Here is a 13553-nt window from a genome sequence, read left to right as displayed (position 1 = left end):
CTAGTCTTTCTTTGGTGTGAACGAAGTCCCAGGTAAGGCATTTTCAAGTTTTGTTTCTAAATACTCTATATTAAATATATTGTAATCACGGTCATTAATCATGATTACTCATATTAGGAAAACTTTATTTTTATTGCGCTACTTTTTCAGACAATATGTCAGTTCAAATTGTATCTTTAGCTAAAAATGATTTATAAAAAAAAGAAATGTACCCAAAACATTTTTACATTAACAAGGGCTACGTGAAACATGTTCTATTACAAAGTGCAACTTAATGGAAGCATATACAGTTAATACATTGAAGGCAAAAACAGGGTGCAAGCGCCAAATTTTCATTTGAAAATCCCAGTCATCAATATAGTGTATAGTCAATGACGGTAAGACAATTGGTCAGTCGTGCACGGTCACAAACTGTAAAGAACTCGACAGTTATGATTTTCCCATCCATTTATTCCCGGGGTTGTTTCATTGCGGTCAGGCCAGCCGAAGGTTGAAGTCAAGGCAGCCTGCCTCTCCGCCAACTTGCTGACAGGTCTAATTTTAAAATAATAGCTTCATATATTACTACATCGGATATCAATTGCCATTTTAAGCTTTTATTTTGAAGTTTGCACTGGAGCTTAATGAAGCCTTAACCATGCATTCGGCTCCCCGATGGCTGGCCGACTAGGTCTCGGGCACTACTGCAAATGAAGCACTTTTCATATGCAGCAGTTGCCGCATTGGGAATATTTATTCAATTTAAATGTATTAAATTTATTTATTTATTTATTTTGTAAATCACAGACGATCAGGCTCATTTAATCGTGGCAGCTAAAATCGGGAGCACAATTAAAATTCAATTAATTGTGCAGCCATATCCTGAATTGTTGAGGTATAGCTTAAAACTCACCATCTCAGTTGGCCGGATTTGTATTTTATTTTTTTTAAACTAGCCCCGTGACGTGGCCATACACAATCTGGCACGAGGCCCCTCCCCCACTACATAAACACCAAGCACCCTTACTCCATGCAGTGGCCATTTACCATAATTGCCACTTCTTTATTCATTATAATGACGCATTACTAACAGTATAGCGTGCAATTGGCCATCAAATTATGCTTACAACTACAACAAAAAAATACATCTTCCCTGAAGTGTAATGTGTTTTTTTATTTGGGCTACAGTGCCATGCGTGTTCTGTTGCGAGGCAGCAGCGAAAACATGGCACCGTGCCAGTGGTAAGAAGAGCGGCTGGAGGTCCGGCACAACAGCGCTCGGGTCGACAGCCACACACATTTTGATTGACAGCTGAAATTTCCGGGGAGGTGGGGTTTTCAGAGCCCACAGCATCTGCAAGCTGAAAGAACATCTCAATTCTTGACTATTTTGAAGCCTGATTTCACATAATTAGCAATTTTATTTATCCATTTATTCATTGCCTGACTTGTTAAAAAACACTGTGTCATGTGTCAAATTTACAAGTAATTTTTTTTGCGTCTTACCTGGGACTTTAAAATAGATTTGTGAGAAAAATTACATTTTGTGTAAACATTGACATTTCATTTCCAATCCATGGCCAACATTTGTATTTTGTAATACTGCAGCGTCCGACGTTAAGCCTTTTTGGGTGGTGTCAGAACTTGGACTGGCCCCGTCCGTATATTAATGATATGTTTTAGTGATTATTTCATATTTAGCATCTTTACAATGTATTAAGCACTTTAGGAAATTAGAACAACTGGATTCATGGAAATGACTCTGTATTTACCTCCCTAAAACATAGGCATTGCAATTGCACAATTTAATAATAATGCTCAAAAGAATATATCAATTATAAAATTCTTGAATGGCACAGCCAGAGCCCTGACTTAAACCCAATTAAGAATCTCTCTGGAGAAACCTGAAAATGGCTGTCCACCAACATTCACCATCCAACCTGACAGAACTGGAGAGTAGACTTTACACCGATTATATCGGCCTGATCAGTATCGGCCGATAATTAGCATTTTATGCTGATCGGCTTTGATGTCATAATTCGACGATCCGATCAATGATGCAAAATACATTTACTCCACATCGCCATCGTGCACAGTATATTTGAATACAAAAGGTAGTTTATTTTTAGCCTTGTCGCGTCTTTTGACGTAATACTGTAAATATCTGATGCCCAATAGTTATTTTAAAAAATACAAATAAAAATGTCAGCAGTGTGGGACAGACAACATGTAATGCCCGAAGCAGACTACAAGATGAATTTGCTCTATGTCAGACTACTGCAATAAAATCTTGTATTCCAATACCACCTCATCCTCTTTTTACGATCATTGGCTTTTATCTTGTCAAATGCGACTGGAGAGACTGGAGACACTCGACGACAACAAGAGTGGATCGCACCATTAGTGCAAGCTAGTGCTAGCACTAATGGTTGTACATAAACATGCCGCCGTTCTGTCGAATCATTCTCTAAAGTTTCGGTGTGGTTGAAGTCATTTAATTACAATAAATTTTATTACAGTAAGTTAGCACCCATTATTTATGTCATGTTGTAATGTTGGTTTGACCGGATTGATTAGAATACACGATCTGACTAGAGCAGTGATTTCCAGCCTTTATGGAGCCAAGTAACATATTTTACGATTGAAAAATCTTACAGCACACCAACAAACAAAAATGTCACGAAACAATTACAGTATATACTTCCTGCCATCTAATAGAAGACCATTAATTCTGTCACTATGCCTCACTGGCATAAATAGATGAACAAAGATACATTATTGTAAATATAATTTTTGGAGCAATTAAGTACACAAGTATATACAGTAAATGAACAGGCCATTTAAATAGACATTGCTCCATCTTGTCATCTGCCCCAAAAATCCTGATCGTGTCAAGCCTACTGGAGAGGATCTGCAAGGAGGAATATGGCAGAAGATCCCCAAATCCAGGTGTGAAAAACCTGTTGCATCATTTCCAAAAACACTCATGGCTGTATGAGCTCAAAAGGGTGCTTCTACTAAATACTGAGGAAAGGGTCTGAATACTTATGGCTATGTGATATTTCAGTTTTTCTTTTTTAATAAAACTTTCAACAATTGTTTTTTTTCCTGTCAATGTGGTGCTGTGTGTACATAAATGAGGAAAAAAATAAATGATTTTAGCTAATGACTGCAATATAACAAAGTGCGAAAAATTTAAGGGGTCTGAATACTTTCCTGTAAATCTGTAATCCAGCGCCAATATCATTACCAACCTGATATATAATAAGACTTCAGTGCGTGTGTGTGTGTACATAATTTGCAATCGTAAAAAAAAAAAGAAATAAATGGCTTGTGACTATGATGCATGGAAAGACGGTCATTAAAATTGCTGGAGGCATTTTCACCTGTCAGTCCTGTGCTGACGCCACCACAGTAGACAGTGCAATTACTGGGGCTGGACTGGTTTACTACTTCATCAAAGGACAGGTGCTTGGAGTTACCTGCTGAGAGGAAACAGACAATACTGCTGTTCATGCGTGACAACATCTAATGTGAGCGAGCAATCGCTGCACATTTATAATCACACACTTTCATAGCTGGTCTTTGGCCCAGGGGGCTTTCTTGTGGCCCAGTTAGTTCGGATTTGCCTGCCTCCTAACCACTGGCCCCCCATCTGCTGAATGGCGTTCTCCGCTTCCTGGAATTAAAAATAAATTAATAAATGAATAAAAAGGAAAATTAATGTCATTTGAAATCTCAATTGACTGACCAAAAAAAAATAAAAATACATGCTCGAGGTGGTAGTAATAACACTTTGTTAAGTAGTGTTACTGTTATGCAGAATGGCTGTGCCTTTTGCAATTCACAATTGCAGTACTTTTTCTACACAAGAATTTGCAAATTGACATTATCACAATTGATACGTACTGTGGATATAAAAAGTCTACACACCCCTATTCAAACACCAGTTTTTGTTATTAAAAAAAAAAAGAAAATAGGACTTTTTATAGTCACATCTTAAATGCACAAGCCTCCACAGTATCAGAGGGATCTCATTGTTCAAAGGTATCAGTTGTGAGAAGGTTCCAAAATAATTATAGCAACATTGAAAGAGTTGCATGAATTTCTGAGAAGTACTGGCTGTTTAGTACACGTGAAAACAATCTCAACTTCATATGTCTGGGCTACATTTTTCAAAAACACACTTAAATATCCCAAACGTGTGTGGCAAATGTTTTATGGTCCGATCAAACCAAGATCGACCTTCCATTTTGGCCACAATTCCAAAAGGTATGTTTGTCACAAACACAGCGGCTGTGGCTCAGTTGGTAGAACAGGTCATCCAGTGCCCGAAGGCTTGGTGAGGCAAATATTGGCTCTGACTGTCTGCTGACGAAGAGTCCTTGGGCAAGACACTGAACCCTAAATTGCTCCCAGGGTACCTGGGGGCACCATTAAATGGTAGCAAACGCACATTGGTGTATGAGTCATTCGACTGAGGTGGTACAGAAATTGTGACATGTAAGAAAAATGTAAGAACTTGAATCATTTTGTTGAAAATATGTAAGCAAGATTTCTTTGAAGTATACCAGTTAAATTTAGGGGTTCATGGGATAAAAACATACAGTTTACTTCATATGACCATTGGTCGCTTGTAACACTGACTCAAGATATTGAACATGGAAAGCTGTTTATTGTCTGAAAACCTTGGAATTTTTCACACAAATACTAGTGTTAGAGTAGGCCCACAAACCAATTTATGTCCAACTTGTTAATGCACTGCAAAGTATTGAGTAAAAAAATTCACTTAGGGCAAATACAGATGTGTGTAACATTGACTAAAAATACAACGTGGAAAATGGAGGACCTGAATACTAACAGGTATAAGTGAATGAATTCAGTGGATATCAGAACTTAATAGGACTAGTGAATTTTTCAGTATCAGTTACGTTACTTGGTATGATACCCTTCACAGTTTGACCAACTTGAAGCTTGAACGTTGACATGTTCCATCACTGTCCATTAACTTCTAAGTCAATCATTTGACCAACTAATTGTTTATCTAATTGTTTGTACATGATAAACAATGTAAAGTCAAAATTTTAGATCATAGGGAACATTAAGGTTGTTTATAATTTTATTTTAATTCAGGTTTAACTATTTTTTACTGATAAAACCCTAGATGTACCTTTTCAGTATTATGCTTTGTCAGTTGGAAGTACACACAAAATTGTTTATAAAGAACAGCATGTACGCAACTTTGACTGGGCTTTCTGCCAGTCAAACACACTTCCTGTTACACACACTATGGCATTCCAGACTTTCAACATGTATTCGAAATACCAATCCTTGACTGAACAAAACTATGATTTCAAAACGTTAACACATAGTTCTGAACACAATGTCTCTACAGAAGTCAGTGTTAGTAAACGATAGTACAGCCATTTAGACCTGTGCGTAATTTTGACACCAGCGGTCTTTGCCAGTGCCTGTCATGTTACAAGCACCAGTAACAATCCAGTGTACCACACAACATTGAAATTTTTTACAACAAAGTGAATCATATGTTTTGATCAAAGATAGTTAAAAAAAAAAAATTTTTGACAGGAGGCCTTTATAATTGGAACAGAATCCAAGTTTAATAATAAGGATTAAAGTATGCGCGTAATCATGACCACATCCTCAACACTGCTGTGACTCGTCAAAATTAGTCAGCAATGCACTGTGCACTAGCGATAGAAAACGGTCGAAATTGACCAATCATTTCTCCTCCAACGAATCAAACAAGAAACCATTTAATTCTATACAAACTCGCTTTTCATCATTGCTAGTAACTTGACACTTTGAGATCGACGCTTGTCACAGTTTGACATCATTTTCTTGAAAAGACTAACCAGGTTGTACCGGCCCCTCCGTGTTCCCATCGAGCTCAAATGCTGCCGTATGCTGGTCGTATGTAAGCCGAAAATGGTTCTGGGTGATCGATGTCGCAAAACAGTCGACCGTTTTGGTTATTTTGTCCAAGTCGCTCGAACGAAAATATGACCGACACTTAAAAATGTAAGTCAATATTGTCTCCCACTCCTTCTGAAGCAATTGATTGATCCTTCTGTGATTATTTTTGGAGATTATTGCATCAATTCCAAATAGCCGTCGTGAAGCGGTTGTTGTTTACAGTTATGAAATTGAGTGGCCGCTTGCTCATAACGCGTTTTGACCGACAAAGTTACGAGCACAATGCCTGTTTCTAATAAGTGCCTTAAAGAAATCTCACCGTGGAATGTCATTAACTTCTGTTGAGTGGTAGGCGCACGCTTTTACCAGATATTGACAAAGTGGTTGCATGATTTTGCCGATATTTTCCGCACTGTGCCTATTTCCGTCGATGACTGCTAAAATATCACACTTCGGCGCTGGTCAAAAACCACAAAAATGCGTTTGACGTGGTTTATTACAAAATAATTGGAGGTGGAAAATTATTGATATATTATTTTATATCTACATGTTGATACCTGATTACACTGCTGTGTTTTAACATTTGATGTCTTTTAATGTATATATGTGTATCTATGTTAATAATTGCTCGTACCATTTCACCACATCTGTGGAATGACCCGTATATGAATGTGTACACGGGTTTCTTCGCACAGCCCAAAAACATGCACGGTAGGTTAATTGACGACTCTAAATTGCCCATTACAATCTCTCAGGACCTGAAGTGGGCGAACAACATCAACTCCGTCCTCAAAAAGGCCCAGCAGAGGATGTACTTCCTGCGGCTTCTGAGAAAGCACGGCCTGCCACCGGAGCTGCTGAGACAGTTCTACACAGCGGTCATCGAATCGGTCCTGTGTTCTTCCATCACAGTCTGGTTTGGTGCTGCTACAAAAAAGGACAAACTCCGACTGCAACGGACAATCAAAACTGCTGAAAGGATTGTCGGTACCCCCCTACCCACCATTGAGGACTTGCACGCTGCCAGAACTAAGACAAGGGCGTGCAAAATCCTCTCGGACCGTCTGCACCCCGGTCACCAGCTCTTCCGGCTCCTTCCCTCAGGTAGGCGCTACCGATCAACGCTAACTAGAACTAGTAGACATTCCAACAGCTTCTTCCCTCTTGCGATCAACTTCTTAAACACCTAACCTATAATTCCATTACAACAAGCTGGCAATTTTTTGACTTGAGTTCGTTGTCACATTTCTGTGGGGCCAATTATGTATTACTCGTGCACTCACTGTAGTTTTCTCGCCATGCTGCACTAGTTGCATATACTGGCCACTCATGCCAGAGTAGCATCTGCTCCATGTGCACACTGATTGAGGAGTATCTGTAACATTTGCACAACCAACATTGTCCCAGATGATCGCACTACTCGTCACTTTAAACCGCATACACTCCTTGAAGTCTCAGCGCCCTTTGCACAATGGTCATTGCACCGGACTATTGCAATATTAGTCGTTCGAACTGCTCTAAGTGCTAGAGGACTCTGCATCTTTTTGCACAATTGTTTTTTGTCAATGTCTTTATGTCCCCAAAGTGTTCTGTAAATTGACTGTCTGTTGTACTAGAGCGGCTCCAACTACCGGAGACAAATTCCTTGTGTGTTTTGGACATACTTGGCAAATAAAGATGATTCTGATTCTGATAGGTGTGACTGTGAGTGCGAATGGTTGTTTGTTTGTATGTATGCGCCCTGCGATTGGCTGGCAACCGGTTCAGGGTCTACCCCGCCTCCTGCCCGATGATAGCTGGGATAGGCTTCAGCACTCCCGCGACCCTTGTGAAGATGAGCGGCTCAGAAAATGGATGGATGGATGGATGAATGTGTGCGTTAATTCGTGCTGGGCGATAGAGAAGTTCGAGTTGATCAATATTTGATTAATGCTCGATATAGGAATAAGGGTAGACTTTACACCGATTTTATCGGTAACGGCCGATAATTAGCATTTTATACTTATCAGCTTTAATGTCATAATGCGCCGATCAAATCAATGACGTCATTGATCAGCTCCGCAAAAGACATTTACTCCGCGTTGCCATCGTGCACAGTATATTTGAATCCAAAAGCTAGTTTATTTTTAGTCTTGGTGTCTTTTGGTGTAGTCCTGTAAATCTCTCACGGCCAATAAAGTTATTTTTTAAAAAAATAAAAAATTAAAAACATGTCGGCGGTGTGGAACACGTCTCAGACAGTCAACACGTAATGTCCGGATCAGACAACAAGACAAATTTGCTCTTTCACAATTGCACTATATCAGACTACTGCAATAAAATCTTGTATTCAGATACCACCGCATCCAGTTTTTATACAACTGTATAAATTGGTATTCCGGTATTCTTTGACACTTTGAACATTTAAATACTGCCGACTGTAAACCTCAAATTAAGTTCACTGTTCATTTTGTTAAATTTTTCATATTTTCTTAAAACATCGCTATATAATTTTGAGGCCATAACGCCCACCCCAATGAGCACCACCAAACAATTCAAGTAAAAAAATAAATTAAAAAAACTACTTACCCATTTGTTGAAGAAAGACACAAAGCCATAGCCTTTAGATTTCCCTGTAGTCATATCTTTCACAACACGTGCATCTCTGTAGACAAACAGACCAATTTCAGAAACATGAGTGCGTAGACACACCAAAATGTAATGCAACTAGCTCTTATTGCTCCAAGACTGACCAGGAAATAACCTCTCTCGAGCAGCCACCTATATTTTCTTCCATCCCCAGTAGTTTAATCTATGTAATGCTGTAAACTCATTAAATATTACTTACGATATTCTGCCAAAAGGCCCAAAGGCAGCTTTAACGTCTTCTGTAGTTATTTCTGGGCTGAGGTCTCCAACGAAAACATGAAAGTGATCTTTGGAAAAAAAGTAATCAAAATTGTTCATGTTCAAAATAAATATTGTTTGCCAACATTGACTGGAGTCATACAGAAGGAATAATATGGAGTTTGAAAGAGCCGCCAGTGTGGCAACAAACCAATTCAGTAAAGGAACAATACATTTAATACAATAATAGTATAGTTCAGTAACTATTTTTCAGGTGCAAGAAATTTCACAGTGCATCGACATGCCACGAGTTAATTTTAATAGCTTTAATGCCAGACGCAAATGTTTTTACAGTCAATGTTGTTCTTGAGCAGGCTTTCATGAATTTGTGTATGACCTTGTGTGTTATTCCATATACTGCATGAGTCAATATTTCTTTTAAAATATTCATGAACTGAAGTTCCATCACAGTATTTAAATTTCCTATTCTGTATTTCATAAACTAGGGGTTTATTTAGCAACCTGATTTTTACCTCCATGCATTAGTCAAACTTGGTTTAGTGAAATTAGATACAAATAAAAGGTGAAGCCAAAAAAAATGCCAATAACGTCATCCAAATTACTTGATTTCTCACTGTGGATAAGGAGATATGATAAACTTTATTTTTTCCACAACAGGGAAACAGGTTGAGATCTTTTGAGTAATATTGACACAAATCATTTGGACAAGATAAAACGAACATGTTCCGTACACATAAAATAACATCACCAAATAACTTGTACTTACTACTGGTGTCTTTTTTCTGGCTTGTTGGCGTAGTGGCCCAGTTGACTTTGACTTCCTGCAAAGGGACAAAAAAAGGCCAGGTGGGGTGGGATTTACAATAAGAGACCTGTGATGGGATCACATCAGGTGACCTTTTGATAGTCTGACCAACACGAACATATGGCTTGACCACACCAATTATGTGACATTTGCCTTAACTTAGCTTTATAAAGTTTTTAATAATTTAATTTTAGTCATGACAGCAATACAATTACCTGAAAAACTACAAATCTTGGTTTAAGTTGTATGATTAAAAATGAGCACTGTCGAGAAATAAAGCACCCAAAGAACACTGGCTCAGAAAGATAACAATTATCCAATTGATCCTAACAACTGAGAATATCTCCTAAAATCAGGTGTGTATACTGCCACCAGAAAGAATGCACACCACTTCCCTTTTTTCACATTTTGCTGTGACAGACTTATTCTAAACATGATTTGAATATAGTTTTCTTTTAAAAGGAAAAAAATAAAAAATAAAAATAAAACCTACATAAAAAAATCCCATGATGACAAAGTAAAAACATTTTCAGACAGTTGTGCAAATTTATTAAAAATAGGTACATAAGTATTCACACCCTTGGCTTAATATTTTGTTGAAGCACCTTTGGCAGCAATCACAGCCTCAAGGCTTCTTGGGTATGTCTCTATGAGTTTGGCACACCAGTTTTGAGGATTTTTCTCCCATTCTTCTCTGCAGATCCTCTCATGGTCAGTCAGGTTGGACGTCGGTGTTCAGCCATTTTTAGGTCTTTCCAGAGATGTTCGATTGGATTCAAGTCAGGGCTCTGGCTTGGCCACTCAAGGACATTCACAGGCTGCTCCTGAAGCCACTCCTTTGTTATCTTGGCTATGTGCGTTGGGTCATTGTCGTGTTGGAAGGTGAATCGACGCCCTAGTCAGTTCCAGAGCACTCTGGAGCAAATTCTCTTGAAGAATTGATCTATGTTTGGCAGCTGTCATTTTACACTTTATGCAGACTAGTCGCCCAGTTCCTGCAGCAGAAAAACAGCCCCGCAGCATGACTCTGCCACCACCATGCTTCACTGTTGGGAATGTATTGGACAGGTGATGAGCAGGGCCTGGTTTTCGCCACACAAACCGCTTAGAATTAAGGCCAAAAGGTTCTATATTGGTCTCATCAGACCAGAGAATTGTATTTCTCACCATCTTGGAGTCCCTCAGGTGTTTTTTGGCAAACTCCATGCGGGCTTTCATGTGTCTTGCACTGAGGAGAGGCTTCCTTCGGGCCACTCTGCCATAAAGCCCCAACTGGTAGAGGGCTGCAGTGATGGTTGACTTTCTAGAACTTTCTCCCGACTGCATCTCTGGAGCTCAGCCACAGTGATCTTTGGGTTCTTCTTTACCTCTCTCACCATGGCTCTTCTCCCCCGATTGCTCAATTTGGCCGGGAAAGGCCAAATTGAGCAAAGTTTCTTGTCGTGCTAAACGTCTTCCATTTATTTTATTCTTTTAATGGAGGCCACTGTGCTCTTAGGAACCTTAAGTGCAGTAGAAATGTATTTGTTACCTTGGACAGATCTGTGCCTTGCAACAATTCTGTCTGAGCTCTTCAGGCAGTTCCTTTGACCTCATGATTCTCATTTACTCTGACATGCACTGTGAGCTGTAAGGTCTTATATAGACAGGTGTGTGGCTTTCCTGAGCGACGCCGTGGGCACGTAGCTCGAAAGAGGCGTGTCGTATCTCTCTTTTGTTCATACCTATGGCCGCAGCTCGTAGTTAGCTGGTTCGTAATGCTTATGCAATTTTCATAATGGGGCAGATATGATGACTCCATCAGGAAGCGTCATCGCGATTGGTTGGTAGAGTCCAAATGTATACCGTCCACCGCACACCCATTTTAACACCTACAACAAATGTGTTTTATTGAAGACCGAAACCAGAAAGTCAGCTCCAAATATGACTTGACTTTGAGTTGACCAGCTCTGTTCAATTGTGACAGCTTCCCAACTTGAAGGAATCAACAAACCAATAAGACATCAACTTTAGCTAGAATTATCTGGTGTTGTAGCCTGAGTACATCAGCATGTCACATAAACAGTGAAATATTTGATGTGCTGGGTCTTTTGTTTGTGTGTATGCATTTTAAAACTATCAACTCCCCAAACCCACCACCCAATCCCCACGCACCCTGTAGTTACGATAGCTTACCTTACCCATTATTTTCCTTCCATTCATGGCTGCCAATGAGGCAGCAGCATGCCTGTGGTCAAAGAACTCCACAAAGCAGTATGGATCATTGCCAGCTGTCTGTCGATTGGAAAACAAGACTGATATTAAGTCCAAAACGATAGTGTCCGTGTTACAAAACGGTGTCATGTACAGTAGTTTGAGATGTTATGGTCTGACATATACGATACACAAATCAGTAAAATACACCTGTATTTGAAGACCTTCATAAGCCACACCATACAACCACTGTGACCTGTAATGGCCTATTCCCCATTGACAAAAAAATATTTGCAAGCGCAACACTCACATCAAAAATCATTTTACAGCTTTTGCAGGGTCCTATCTGTGCGAAGACCTGCAGAATCAGGGGCTCTGTTACATCCCTGGACAAATTCCCCACATACCTACAAGAAATGTTAAAGTGGAGAAGTCACATCTTTGTTAAACAGGAAGTACCATGTAACAAAGGCTAGGAACCGGGCTAGCTTTTAATCAACGTGACTTGAGTGCCGCGATGTAGAAAAATAGTATCTCGTGTAGGAATGTGCATATTTTGTACGAGCCCGATAATGAAAACATGGTTACCCCTTTCCTACAGTTGTCCTGGGCTGTCTCAACAAGCGTTGACGTGGCTTGGTTTTCTGCTAGCTTAGGATAGCGCTAGCCGGCTGCAACGGGCCTCATGTTAAAACAGTTGACAACTCTTATCTGCGATCATTTATATTTAAAAAGAAAATGTACGCTTCCAAGTAGAAATGTCTTGTTGAAAAGTCAAACAATTAAAACGACAAATTGTTTGAAATCCAAATAAATGTTGAGTATGCCTTATGCCAATTATAATCCAAAATGCAACGCTCACCACGCAAGCTAATATCAGCCATCCTTCACTAGCCTTTCAGTTTCATGTTCAAACCTTGATTCCGGTGCCTCATACATCTTAAGGTAACGTTTTCTCCAGGTACGAATGGTACATATATATCACAACCTATATGTAGACGCCACGAACATGTAATTCAAGTACAATAATCAGTGTGTTTGAATTTCGGTGTGGCAAATCCTTATCAACGTGGAAATGTTTCAGACGCGCCCGCCGTAACAGCCTCCCAGTCCAGGAGCTAGACGGGGTCTGTTGTACTCACAATGTTTTAGGTTGGTCGTCGTCCATCATCAAGGTTTAGTGGTCGCGTCCTGAGAGGCCCTTAAGTCAGTGACATACAAATCGTTTGCGCTGACCTCAGCGACGGAACGGGAAAGTGTGGAGCGCCAAAGCTATCCGACAATGCCTGTGGTTGACTCCGCTCGCTCATACAGCACATTCAGCCTCCGTCTGATGCAAACAATAGCAAGTTGAAGATGGCGGAAGAGCAGCGTCAGCAGCGTCAACCTGTCAAGAAAAATCAAGCGCACCCAAATGACATGAAGCCAAATCAAACGCACCCGCGTAGAAAAGCGTTTCCAACATTTGGTCGGCATCAAACTAATTCAACTGTAACTTTGATTGCAAGCTCGTTATTCGACAAAATTAGATTGTGCTTTCTTTACTTTACAACGCCCATTACTGAATTTCACTGATCAACACGGATTTTTTTATTTTTTTATTTCATTTTACTTGTGTATTTGTCGATTTTTTTTTTTTTCGTACAACAAAATTGGAATAATTCATTACCAAACAGTGAAGTGCAGCGCAGTCCTGGGTGAGTCCCAAGTATGACAGTAGTAGCGGGTTGCATCCAGGAGTAGGCAGTAGAATATAAAGGTTGACGGGTAGGGTTTGCATGTCGCAAGAGAC

General features: G+C 39.7%; 1 protein-coding gene across 4 annotated transcripts in view; it reads right to left on the bottom strand.

Moving 5' to 3' along the window:
* Positions 1-13495, bottom strand: part of LOC133400363 (cytotoxic granule associated RNA binding protein TIA1-like) — a 26452-nt gene extending 12957 nt beyond the window's left edge. Inside the window, exons 1-9 of one of the 4 annotated variants that reach the window (XM_061672914.1) lie at positions 13431-13495; positions 12904-13148; positions 12072-12168; positions 11744-11842; positions 9530-9584; positions 8744-8831; positions 8485-8560; positions 3550-3658; positions 3366-3464 (exon numbers count right to left, since the gene is read on the bottom strand). In XM_061672914.1, the coding sequence (XP_061528898.1) occupies positions 3366-3464; positions 3550-3658; positions 8485-8560; positions 8744-8831; positions 9530-9584; positions 11744-11842; positions 12072-12168; positions 12904-12932 (652 nt within the window). In that variant the 5' untranslated portion in view covers positions 12933-13148; positions 13431-13495. The remainder of the gene's footprint in view (positions 1-3365; positions 3465-3549; positions 3659-8484; positions 8561-8743; positions 8832-9529; positions 9585-11743; positions 11843-12071; positions 12169-12903; positions 13149-13430) is intronic. The other 3 variants (XM_061672917.1, XM_061672915.1, XM_061672916.1) reach the window with 3 other exon arrangements.
* Positions 13496-13553: the final 58 nt, after the last annotated feature.

This window comes from Phycodurus eques, chromosome 3, assembly GCF_024500275.1.
Source record: "Phycodurus eques isolate BA_2022a chromosome 3, UOR_Pequ_1.1, whole genome shotgun sequence".
NCBI classification, from domain to species: Eukaryota; Metazoa; Chordata; class Actinopteri; order Syngnathiformes; family Syngnathidae; genus Phycodurus; species Phycodurus eques.
The sequence above is the reverse complement of the archived record's forward strand: the minus strand, read 5'-3'. Positions and strand labels throughout refer to the sequence as shown.